Source organism: Lampetra planeri, chromosome 15 (assembly GCF_965212315.1).
Source record: "Lampetra planeri chromosome 15, kcLamPlan1.2.h2, whole genome shotgun sequence".
NCBI lineage: Eukaryota > Metazoa > Chordata > Hyperoartia > Petromyzontiformes > Petromyzontidae > Lampetra > Lampetra planeri.
Window position 1 is genome coordinate 1,398,155 of NC_136121.1, and position 12,901 is coordinate 1,411,055.

At 44.2% G+C, this 12,901-nt stretch overlaps 1 protein-coding gene across 4 annotated transcripts; it reads left to right on the plus strand.

Moving 5' to 3' along the window:
• The first annotated feature begins 2,476 nt into the window (after positions 1-2,476).
• LOC144722592 (leukocyte cell-derived chemotaxin-2-like) lies at positions 2,477-12,901 on the plus strand. Of its 4 annotated transcripts, none has more exons than XM_078600813.1 (5): positions 2,477-2,628; positions 2,896-3,033; positions 5,471-5,579; positions 6,463-6,608; positions 11,235-12,901. In XM_078600813.1, the coding sequence occupies exons 1-5, from the start codon at positions 2,592-2,594 to the stop codon at positions 11,405-11,407; spliced, it is 603 nt and encodes a 200-aa protein (XP_078456939.1). In that variant the 5' UTR covers positions 2,477-2,591; the 3' UTR covers positions 11,408-12,901. The 4 variants fall into 4 exon arrangements, with proteins under 4 accessions (XP_078456939.1, XP_078456940.1, XP_078456938.1 ...); XM_078600814.1 differs by having other exon boundaries at positions 5,474-5,579; XM_078600812.1 differs by having other exon boundaries at positions 2,479-2,628; positions 2,887-3,033; positions 5,474-5,579.

Below are 12,901 nucleotides of genomic sequence, written 5' to 3' on the forward strand. Positions count from 1 at the left end.
GGCTCACCGTCACGAGTCGGGTCTCCCGTCCACGCAGCCATCTGGGCCCAATGTTGTAAGTTATCCTGCGCGTTGAGGCACTTGGCGGCCCAGCGGGACGTCAGCGACTCATGGCCGCATACAGATAGTGAAACCCACATGTCCTTCGCCAGTTACAGCATCTTTCCCAAGATGAGAGGATCGAGCGTTTCAGGCTTGGCATTGGGATAAGCAGCCACCGCCAGTGCCAGTAAGGTGCCGCTTACGCTGCATGAATTTCTTCTGGGTATCAGACGGCGGCTCGTAGACCTCGGCCATCTCGGCATACGCATCCTTCAAGGTTTTCCTCTTGCCTGGAGAAATCGAATGGAAATCCGCCAGCGCCTGGTCGTCGAGTACGGTAGGTTGCGCATCCAAGACCTCTGTTTCCATCCAGTGAACCGAACGGAACGCCGATTCAAAGCGCCATGTGAAAGCGCTCCAGTCGCCACCCACAGCGACAAATTCCTAGATTTGAGAAAGACGGTGGCTGCGCCCCACACCCCCGCATCCAGTAGCAGCAGCCACGCATGGCGGCCCGCCATGCGGCTTCGGAAAAATGGCGGACTCTGGAGAAATGGCGGGCTCCGGAGAAATGGCGGGCTCCGGCTGCGCCGCTGCAGCCGCGCCCAAAATGGCGGCCTCCCGCCGCGTGGCGTCCACCGCATGCGTAATAGCGGCGGTGGATTCCTGAGAGGGATTTCCAAAGATCCCCTGAAGAGGCCCCTGCTCGCCGCTCCTCGGCGACACATCCCGTGGCCGCTCCGTGGCCGCGGATGACGCGACCTGCGTCACAAGCTGGAGAAGAACGGTGCGGAGCGAGTCCAGCTGCTCCGCCACCTGCTTCCAGCCGTCGGGCGCCCGCGAAGACGAGAAAGGCCCCTCCGCGCCGTCCATTTCTGGCGCGGCGACCGCCCCAACCGTGGTTGCAGTAACCGGGTCCACGGTACCCGGGGTCGGCAGGTCCTGGGTGGCCGAGTCGTCATCGTCCGAAGACGCCACAAATAGGTTGTTCTTTTTGAGGTGTTTAGACATCTTCACGCTCTGTAGCGTTGGCAACTTCAAAAAGAAGCACTTCTGACTCCAGTTGTAATAAAGGACTTCCACCACTTGTTGTGACTTGCGTCTTTCTTTATTAGTTGCGACTGCTCGGCTTCACACGCTCTTCCCAGATGGTCTCTCTCTCTCTCTTCCACACCGCGGCATGCGCTCGCTGCTTCTCCACCCGCACATGGCTTCTCTCGCCCTCGCGTTCCCCACATCCCGCTCCGTGGCGGTGTCAGAGAACACTCGCTCGCTGTCCTCGAGGCTGCCACGTAGTCGGTGGCTGACGAGGCGGAGGAAACGCAGTCCGGACCCAGGCTTCCACACCCAACCCCGAGTCCCCCTCTCGCCTCTCCTTATATCTCTCCCGGTGGAGCGAAGCCCCGCCTCTAACCACGCCCCCCTCAGAACCTTCCCGATGGTTCCCGCATACCCCCGCGAGCTCCGCCCGTGAACTTCAGCCCAGATGGAACCCATAGCCCTGATTGGCTATCGCCAATGAGGCAACGCCTATGCAGCCTTCCGTCACACAGCGGTGTGCTCTCTCATTACACTTGCAAATTGAACCACATCACTATTTTGTTCAGCTGAGCGATCCTCCGCGAGATGTAAATGAGTCAGCCTCGTGCTGGGATTGAGTGCTTGTGTGTGTAGGCATTTAAATACAGTAGATGACTGTGTTCCGACTTACGAACAGACACGGGAACTAATTGTGTACGTAAGTCAAGGACTGTTCGTATTCATGTATGTTAAACTTATTTCGCGCCGTATGTAGCCACTATCTCTCTGGATGTGGTATGAAGGACCATTGCCCAAATCGTTACGTATATTTCCTTTTTGAGACAGGGTTATTGACGAATGTTTTTTTGTAATGTGTGTGCATGTGCACTGCTGCCAACGCGGTATCACCAAGTAATTTGCTTTAATTTACATTCTTGCTCAGTGTCTTCTGTTGTATATCATGTAAACATTATTTAGTACCATACCTAGCCAAACGTGCTAATCGGATGTGGGATGGGAGGACAACAAACTAAACACAAAAAGCAGCTCTTAAAAAAAAAGTTTTCAATCTAGCTGATTTAAAAGTGCATAGCTCCAGTGGCTTCCTAATATTGGAAGAGCGTTCCAGACGGCCGCAGAAGCGCATCTTGAAGACGCCGATGCGGTGACCCGTCTCTGTTCCATGGCTATCCAACATCTCGCTTCTGTGGGAATAACCGAAGTTGATGATTGATACTCCTTGTCGAGTATTCTACCCGTGGCGCCACGCCAACAACAGCAGCTGCTGCAAAAGGAGGAAGTGTGACCGGAGGTGATGTGGTGTGCCGCACAGCGTTAATCCATTTATTTACGTAACAGCATCGGACAAAATCTGGGGCGTTACAAAAACACGCGGAAAAACTTGTTCCGTGTGTGAGTTGTATAAAGTGGGGCACACGACTCAAGGCGAAGTCGGTGAGAGTGCAGCCCCTCACACGACGGCCATTACGTCTTGTTGGTCACAGCAACAGCTCAACTCAGGCGTGACAATGAGTCTCCTCGTCCTCATTGTACTTTTGGGTCCTGGTAGGTTCTGATGTACTTTGTTGTTGTAAATAATGTCAGTGCGTTCGAGGCATGATTATATAAATACCACAGTGCAGGTCCACTGTGCCGTGCTAGTGTGTACTTTATGCAATATTATTCAAACCTCGTCTCAAAAAGGTGAAATATTTCCAGTCTTTGACAACAACAAATTATTATATGAGCAAAAATTAGTGACAGGGCACACTTGATTTCAGGCATCGCCGTTCGTTCCTGATGATTGTTTTTTTAACCAATAAGCATTTTCAGGTCTGGCTGCTGCCGCCTACGCCAAGGATGCGCAGTGCGAGGGCGATGGTGGTGTGTGCCAGTACACCAACGTGGCTTGCGATGGGAAGAACGTCAAGGGCAGGTGCGGCGGACCCGCCAACCGACAGTGCTGCATGCGTGAGTCCGCATTTCACACGCCGCGGCAACACCGCTTACATGACGCGGGCCGCGAATGGTGTCGTCTGAAAGGGGTCAATGTGAATTGACCCCGTACGTGCGTGTAGCGTGGGTTCAAGGTTGCGAGCGAAATTAAACGAATTTCACCAATGTGTGCTCCTGATGTGTAAGAGTTGGACGGCATATGAGGGCTGCGCCACTTTTTTTGTTTAGCATTACTAACTTCCAGCAGTGTTTCTTTCCACTGCTGTGTGAAGGCTTCCTCCGCCCTTGCTGCCGCTAAACATCACGGTCCTGGGATGCTACAGCCTTGCATCTGTAGATATACCGTACTGATCCCACGACTCTTATCTCCGCTTACATTCCATCGTGATGGCCATGCAAATTGGCCACCATCCCTTCGAGCAATGGTGTCCTGCCCAAGCCGACTTGTTTTTTTCTGAAGGAAATGTCTCCGATTTGCATTGTTTCTAGACACTTGCACTTATTAAATCTTAAGTGTAATGTTTAGAATGCATTTCCGTGCTCTTGTTAGATGTCATGTTTTGAATCCACGCCATGGCTGTTAGTATGCAGGTATTGATTAGGGAATATTGAAAAAAAAAATTCAGTCTTATAAAAGTGTAGAGGAGTACCGCGAGGACCGAACGAGGGGCGAGTGCGTCAAGGGGGACGTAAAAGGAGGAGCCCGAAGAAGGGGGATAAAAACGGGGGATCGGAAGAGGAGAGGGAGGAGAGAGTTGGAGGGAGCGGTGATAGCGAGCGCCCGCGACGGGGGGAAGTGTGGAGAGAGAGAGAAAGAATAAACGGCGGGCAGCCCTGAACATAATCTGGTCTACGTGTGATCCTTGATACCCTGCACGACAAAAGTACCATTGTTTTATAGAGTGCCTGGCCTGCACCATCGGAATGCAGAATTTCCAGAACTGGCTTATGGACTACTATTACTGATGAACACTTCCCAATGCTCATTTTGAGTATGGATGCACTCTGGCTTATTTTGTAACTACCATGACTACCCGGCTTCGCCCGGGACTTGGATTCACCACGCCCGGCCGCCTTTGTCTCCCCAGTGGTGATGTTCACACACCACACCAGTTACTCGTTTGAGGCTGAGTCGACCTAGGGGAGGCCCAGGACCGGTTCAAATAATCGTCACCGGTGTTGGCCGCGAGCGGGAATTCGAACTCGGGTCGGTGGGTTCGTAGCGCAGCGCGCAAACCACTACACTACCGCTCCCCCCAAACACAAATGCACGCGCGTCCATAGGTACACAAACACGCGCTTGCTGCAGACACACACAACTTTCAGGGTGCGTACGGCAGTAAACGACTCAAATAATAAAGCAATGCTGCGCGAAGAACGCTTAAGACCTGCAACACATTTGTATTTCACTTTATCCGCGATCAGCAGGCACACTCCGTTACGCTTCCGCACACGGGTCACATGACAAAATATATGCATAATTGCGCCCCCCCCCCCCCCCCCCATAAAAATACAAAAGTCTATTTTTATAATTTTTCATGGTGTACAGTCTGGAAAGTACCCACATGGCAAATTTCAAGTTTGTTGCATGTCGGGAAGTACGCCAAACATTTTGAACAGACACATTCATAAATTTTCCTTTTATATTTTGTAATAACATTGCAAAATATAGCAAATTCTTGTGGCAAATAAGAAAAAAGTGAAGATTGTGTATTCTTGAGTATGAAAAATAAGAATAGGTTTGACCATTTTTGGCAATATAACAGGTGTTAAGATGTTCAAACACCAAATAGATACATTGTGCAAGTAATCAAGTCTGCATTAACCAAGCATGCAAACAAACATGCTCTGATAAATTACGACGTTTCGGGCGCAATACAAGCGTTGCTTGTGTTGCACCCGAAACGAAATGTCGTGATTTATTTCATTTTATACCTACGTGACTTTACTGAAAAAAACAAAGAGTATGGATTCCTGCAGCCACGAAAGCTTCAAATCAAGAATGCTCTGATAATATATGCATTATCTTTGAAACTGACTGGCCTACACCAGAGACAGCATTCTTTATGGACTTGAATCACCAGTGCCAGACCAGAGAACGCCGAAAGGCGAAAGAGTGCAAAGCCAATGCAAATATCAGAGCATTTATAGCTCGGGTTGAGCAGGTACACTGGAAATCTATGGGACTTTTCTGCCAGTATTAAAGTATGAAAATTTTATCAGAGCATGTTTGTTTGCATGTTTTGCCACAAGTAAGTGTGGTTAATACAGACTTGATTCCTTGAAAAAGGTTTCTATTTGGTGTTTGAACATCTTAACGCCTGCTCTTTTATTGCCAGAAAGGGTAAAACCTATTTTTTTCATACTTTGATACTGGCAAAAAGGTCGCATAGAGAATATGTTTTTAATGTGCAGTTCTGTAACGAAACGTGTTCTTTGTGTTCAAATTTAGCAGCAGCAGCCACTGGCAATGTAAAGTGGAGTCCGATTTGTGATGGACAAACGGCCAACAAGCTGAGAGGCTGCGACAAATATGGTTGTGGTAGCTATGGGGCACGTCGGTAAGACTCCTCATTCACTCGTCACACACACTGGGGCTATACGAGGCCAATTAATTTAGTCATTGTAGGTCAATTAAATTGTTCAGTCCACAATTCCTTTATTTTTGTTCACAACAGGGGTGTTCGTTGAGTGTAATCGAATTAATGTTTTAACCATTAACTATCCCTAGTGCCCTCTAGTTATAGTTCATACATTTAAGGTGATGGCTAGTTTGTGATTACTGCAAAATGTACTTGCGACATTTTAGGGATACATTACTCATTAATGCATGTATTTTTATATCATTATGCATTTTTTTTATGATCGCCGATTTTGCACATTTGGCTCAATTCTCATTTGCAATTAACGCGTGTTTCCACGTGACAATATCGCCCCGCGGGGAGCTAAAAGATTCCAATGTGGCCAATGCTTTAAAAAAGTTACCACCCCTCTGGTTTCCACACGTGACATAACCAGAAAGTTGCATGTGCAATTCCATGCCGACAGAGCCATGAACCCTGCATGGTAAATAAATGACTACCATTATGCTGGAAGTGGACATTGGGTGTCCTATGTGAGGGGGGAGGGGCTGACTCCAACCATATTTTCATCAATAGTTCAGAGCCATCAGCAATCAGAATCTGTATTTATCCTGAAGGAATCTGATTAACTATGAAGCGCTTTTTCACAGATGCTCAGTAGGGGCGGGTCGACAAGTTACAACAACAAACAATGCAATGACGAGCATGATAACAATACTGTACTCACTTGTGCATTACGGCTCTATTATTTATATACATAATCTACTTTGCATTGATAATTAATCAAGGGCACATAGGAACTATACCCCTTATATGCTCTATATTTTAACATGCAGAATTTGACCTCTTTTCTTTACTACAGATCTGGCCACAAACACATGGGAGTGGATGTGGAGTGCCCGGATGGCTCTGTCGTGAATGCACCATTCTCAGGGAAAGTGAAACGCCAGGCCAAGCCCTACAAGAAGGACAATGTCATCAATGATGGAGTGGAGTTTTCCAACGACGGTAATTCTACATTCTTAATCAATCCTTCATCTCGCAGTGCACCAGGGTAAACACGTTACGTGTTGATGTTGCTGCGTCAGCAGTGGTGCACAATTAAGAAAAAGAAATCCTCAACACCTTCATCAATTATACTGCCTTAAAAATGCACAGGAATCCCCCGCTATATGTAAGGGATACATTCCTGGAAAATGCTACATCACACTAAATTACTTAAAGCAGACTCTGGTTTCCTGCAGACATGTTAAAATCAGGGGTTACGTACCTCCTCAACATTTCTGGAAATAAAATGCATGACTAAATGTCATGAACAGTACGAACATGCATGTCATAAGTTAACATTAAGTATGATTCATAATGAATCTAAATAATTAGATCAATCTTAACAGAGATGGCTTAAGAGCTTTGCTGATCGAGTCCTCTTTGGGGTGAGCAGTGGTGGAGTTACTCATACGAAGGGGCAGGATTACCTGCTTCTCCATCTGACGATGACGCTGGAGCCACAGGAATGTTGTTATATATATTAGGTCTTGGAAAATAATTAAAAAGAAATTATGTAAATGTATGTAATTAAGCAAATTATGCATTTGTGTTAATTGGGTTCTGCTTTGTTGTCTCGGAGTTTTAGCAGTCGTGAAAATAAAATGAAGGTGTAATTGTATGAAGTTATGCAAGTGTATGTAATTATGCCAATTAGGCTCGGCTTTCTTGTCGAGGGTTGTATTCACAATCGTGATAATACAATGAAAAATATGTAATTTATGAATAATGCTAATGTTCACTATGGGAACCTCATTTGCCAGTAAAAATATGATAATTGGTTCTTTACCCTTCTATCTGGCAACAAAACTGACACCTTTTTACAAGGAGTCATGTTTGCATAGACCGCAATACCTGCAGTCATAATACAAACAAAAGAACATAACTCTGATGATGTGCACTGTCCTTAAAGTTGATTGATCCACACCCGAGACAGCTTTCCTTAGAGTCTAGTCTCATATGGGTTGGACCAGATGACGCCAAAAGGCGCACAACTCAAAGACAATGCACCATCAGAGTATGAGAGCTCGGGGCAAGCATCTACACTATGGGAACCTCATTTGCCAGTAAAAATATGATAATTGGTTCTTTACCCTTCTATCTGGCAACAAAACTGACACCTTTTTACAAGGAGTCATGTTTGCATAGACCGCAATACCTGCAGTCATAATACAAACAAAAGAACATAACTCTGATAATGTGCACTGTCCTTTTGGCGTCATCTGTAAAAAGGTGTCAGTTTTGTTGCCAGATAGAAGGGTAATGAACCAATTATCATATTTTTACTGGCAAATGAGGTTCCCATAGTGTAGATGCTTGCCCCGAGCTCTCATACTCTGATGGTGCATTGTCTTTGAGTTGTGCGCCTTTTGGCGTCATCTGGTCCAACCCATATGAGACTAGGCTCTAAGGAAAGCTGTCTCGGGTGTGGATCAATCAACTTTAAGGACAGTGCACATTATCAGAGTTATGTTCTTTTGTTTGTATTATGACTGCAGGTATTGCGGTCTATGCAAACATGACTCCTTGTAAAAAGGTGTCAGTTTTGTTGCCAGATAGAAGGGTAAAGAACCAATTATCATATTTTTACTGGCAAATGAGGTTCCCATAGTGTAGATGCTTGCCCCGAGCTCTCATACTCTGATGGTGCATTGTCTTTGAGTTGTGCGCCTTTTGGCGTCATCTGGTCCAACCCATATGAGACTAGGCTCTAAGGAAAGCTGTCTCGGGTGTGGATCAATCAACTTTAAGGACAGTGCACATTATCAGAGTTATGTTCTTTTGTTTGTATTATGACTGCAGGTATTGCGGTCTATGCAAACATGACTCCTTGTAAAAAGGTGTCAGTTTTGTTGCCAGATAGAAGGGTAAAGAACCAATTATCATATTTTTACTGGCAAATGAGGTTCCCATAGTGTAGATGCTTGCCCCGAGCTCTCATACTCTGATGGTGCATTGTCTTTGAGTTGTGCGCCTTTTGGCGTCATCTGGTCCAACCCATATGAGACTAGGCTCTAAGGAAAGCTGTCTCGGGTGTGGATCAATCAACTTTAAGGACAGTGCACATTATCAGAGTTATGTTCTTTTGTTTGTATTATGACTGCAGGTATTGCGGTCTATGCAAACATGACTCCTTGTAAAAAGGTGTCAGTTTTGTTGCCAGATAGAAGGGTAAAGAACCAATTATCAATGCTAATGTTTGCAATTATGATAATTAGGCTCGGCTTCATTGTCTAGGGTTGTATTATCAATCGTGATAATACAATGATTCTCGCTTTAACTTTTACTGATTATGTTTTAGTGTGTTTTATATCAGGTCTCAAAATTCAGATCTCAACGCAGGATACAGCTCTTTTCATTAGGATTATTATGCATGAACTTAGGAAGGCACCACTCAAACTCTTCTGCGTTAAGCAACTTTAATATCTAAAAACAAAACACTTTAATATGCGAACACTTATGCTAGGCATTGTCAACACAGTACTCCTGGAGATGTCTTCCTCATTGATCAGTACAACTAACCCTCAATGGTTACGTTTGTTAAACTGGGTAACAGAACAATCGGCTAATTCCTCAAAGTAAAGCGACCATACACAGTCAAACAAATATACTCTTAGTTCTTTCGGTAAAGTCACGTAGGTAAAAAATGAAATTAAAATTAAAATAAAACAATAAAAATCACGACGTTTCGGAGGCAACACAAGTCTCCGTCATCAGGTGGGACCGTCACAGCCAGATTAGCTGCATCAAGTGAGGGAGGGATTCAAGGTGTAAGCTCTTAAGTACCAGTTAAGGGAGGAGGGGGGGAGGGGCTTATCAGAATGTGGTAGCCAATGAATGGAAAGTATCGGGAGGGGGGGGGGGGGCTAACAGAGGGACGGGGTACTCGTGGTCGAGGTCAAGGACATGTTTGTGCGCAAGTCACTGTGGATGTACATAATAGGAAAGGAAAGAAAATGCCCATGTTTATACCAATGTTGGCCGACAATAAAGAGAGTACTGTTAAACGTTAGGGATGTTAACACTCGGTAAAGTAAAATAGTGCCTGTCAGATAAGATGGTCCAACAATGTGTAATTAAATCTTTTTTGCATGGTTGATAACATCTTTCCAATGATTACTAAGTTTGTACCCATCATCACGGTTGAAATTATGTCTGTGTTTGTATATCTGAATGGCTTTGTGTACAAACCTTTGATGGTAGCCAGAGGGTTTGCAGAGCACCTTAGTCTGGGAGAAAACAATCTCATGAGAGCCCACCGCGTTGTAGCAATGATCGGCAACGGCGGAAGACTCAATTTTGCCGTGTGATGATGGGTACAAACTTAGTAATCATTGGAAAGATGTTGTCAACCATGAAAAAAAAAAGATTTAATTACACATTGTTGGACCATCTTATCTGACAGACACTATTTTACTTTACCGAGTGTTAACATCCCTAACATATAACAGTGCTCTCTTTATTGTCAGCCAACATTGGTATAAACATGGGCATTTTCTTTCCTTTCCTATTATGTACATCCACAGTGACTTGCGCACAAACACGTCCTTGACCTCGACCACGAGTACCCCGTCCCTCTGATAGCCCCCCCCCTCCCAATACTTTCCATTCATTGGCTACCACATTCTGATAAGCCCCTCCCCCCCTCCTCCCTTAACTGGTACTTAAGAGCTTACACCCTGAATCCCTCCCTCACTTGATGCAGCTAATCTGTCTGTGACGGTCCCACCTGATGACGGAGACTTGTGTTGCCTCCGAAACGTCGTGATTTTTATTGTTTTATTTTAATTTTAATTAAAATTTTTACCTACGTGACTTTACCGAAAGAACTAAGAGTATGAATCCTTGCAGTCACGAAAGCTTCAAATCTAGAGTCAAACAAATATTTAATCTTCAACAGAAGTAAAGAAACATGGCACTCGCCATGCAGTCATCCTGTCAGAATATTGAATTATGCTATCGATGAAAATGAACAGCATCTTTTAAAAGCTGCGTCATCCGATATGATAATCAAAGTTAAAAATTGTTGAAGAAATTTTCGCGGATAATATTTTTAAGCTTACTTTGGTTTTTCTCTCTCAACAATTTCAAATAAAATCTGCTTATCTGCAGTACACAACGCGCTCCCATCAAATTAGGGCACAGACTAAATAATAAATGTATCATTAATGACATCTGTCAAGCGACGATATTAACATGGGGCAGCAGTACAAACTGTATAAAGTTATCACTGAAGGCCTACGAAACAGAAGTTATTGGGGCCTACAAGAACCTTAATCCGGCCCTGAGTTTTGTCCAAATTTCTGTGCCAGGCAGCCAAGCTCATGTTAGCTACGACCGTCAGGCACCGAATATAGACGTGGGGAACAGATATCGTTTCACAACTTGGATATTTTTTTACACTGAAAGGTAATCGGTTATCCAAAGGTGATAATTAGCCAGCTGAAGAAGTACAGAATAACCATTGCGGGCATCAGAAGCTCGCTCGGAAATAACAATCAACGCACCACTTGCATTACAAGCGGACGACAAATCGTACTTGTTTAAAAGTACGTGTAACATTTCCTGGTTTACTCTGTGTTTCTCCAGACTTCTGCATCAAGATTTTCTACATCCATCCTGACCGCTATACCGGCTCAATTTCCAGCGGCCATAAAGTTGGGCGTCTGCTGAAAATGCAGAGCGTTTACCCTGGAATCACCTCCCATGTCCACATCCAGATGTGTGACAGCTCCAAGGATCCAACACCTTACATAATCTAACTGAGGCATAATTTTCACAAGAATTACTTTGCTTTTTTAGCTTTTGCTATATTTGTAAATCATATCCCAAATAAAAAATGGATTGACAAATTACTTTGTGCAATGTAGAAGCACACACACCTCCGATTAGCACTGTTGGCTACATACGGTGCAAAATAAGTTCAACACACATACAATGAAACACGTGTGATATTACAAAGCATTTACTCGGCATCTATAATACATATATTTTACAGATTTAGACCTCACAACCACAAGATTATACACTTCTTTGTGCATATGGCTAAGTATAAACGTTAAAAAAGAATAGAAATAATAAAATAATAAAACATAATAAAACCAAGAAGATGAATTCCTGCAGTCACGAAAGCTTTAAATCGAAAGTTAAAAAAGAAGTTTTGATATTTAGGTTCAGTTTATTGTACCAATTGACGGTGTTTGTAGAGGCAGTCTGTAGCTCCTTCATTCCTCCATTGGACAACCTATGGCAGTGGTATGGTCCATTGTTTGAGGCATACAGCTGCAGTCACATTTGGAGCTTTACTTTATTTTCAATTTGTGCATCTGATGTGATCTCAGTGGGACACTCCAACCACACCTCTGAGTCACTGATTACATGTCACCTGGCCAAGTTTAACCCAATTTTATGCCGTCCTGGGCATGCCTGGTTAAAAGCATAATACAGTAAATATAAACTTATGCTTCTCTAGTGCACTAAATATGTGATTTATATCAGTCTTGATTTGGAGAAAATAAAATAATATATTGTAAAATTGGCTTGGGAACGTGTATAACTACCAATCCAGGGATTTGGATGCAATAGTTGGGGCAGATAATAGTTTGGTTAAACTCCAAAAAACACCTGTCCAGGAGATTGCAGTGCAGCTAATAGCTTGGTAAACTTCCCGATGTGTACATTTTCTCTGGATACTCGCATTCCTTCTTACAAGCAAACCATTCCTTAAATACAATTGGCCATGAATCAAAATGCAGGCATCTTGAGCACCTGAGGTTCTACAAGGACCAATGACACAAACGTCATCAACCATGGTCAATCCACTAACGGATGAGGGCTGCTGCAGTATGAGAATTAGTATTGATTTTCAACTGTTTTGGATTTTTGATTCTCAGCCGGAATGAAAGTTCAGATCGTCAACCACAGTAAAATCTGGTCATCTGGTCGCATAGCATTACATTATATGTTCATGGCCACTTATGTATTTCTAAAGCATTCGTGTCATACATGATATGCGTCGCACATGCACCTTACAAATCCAGGATGCTGCACAGACCTATACGAATCTGTATGCTGTGTTAGCATGCGATCTCATAAAATTAATGGATCCTATATTTGTATTAATGTTACTTCTTGGTTTTCGGATGCCTATACAGTATTTGTACTGCTTCCTGTGGGTTTTAATTGCTGGCGTGCTTGCACAAGACCTTATGAGATGCTCATGTTGTAGTGTAGAGAATAAACATTTCTGGAATGGG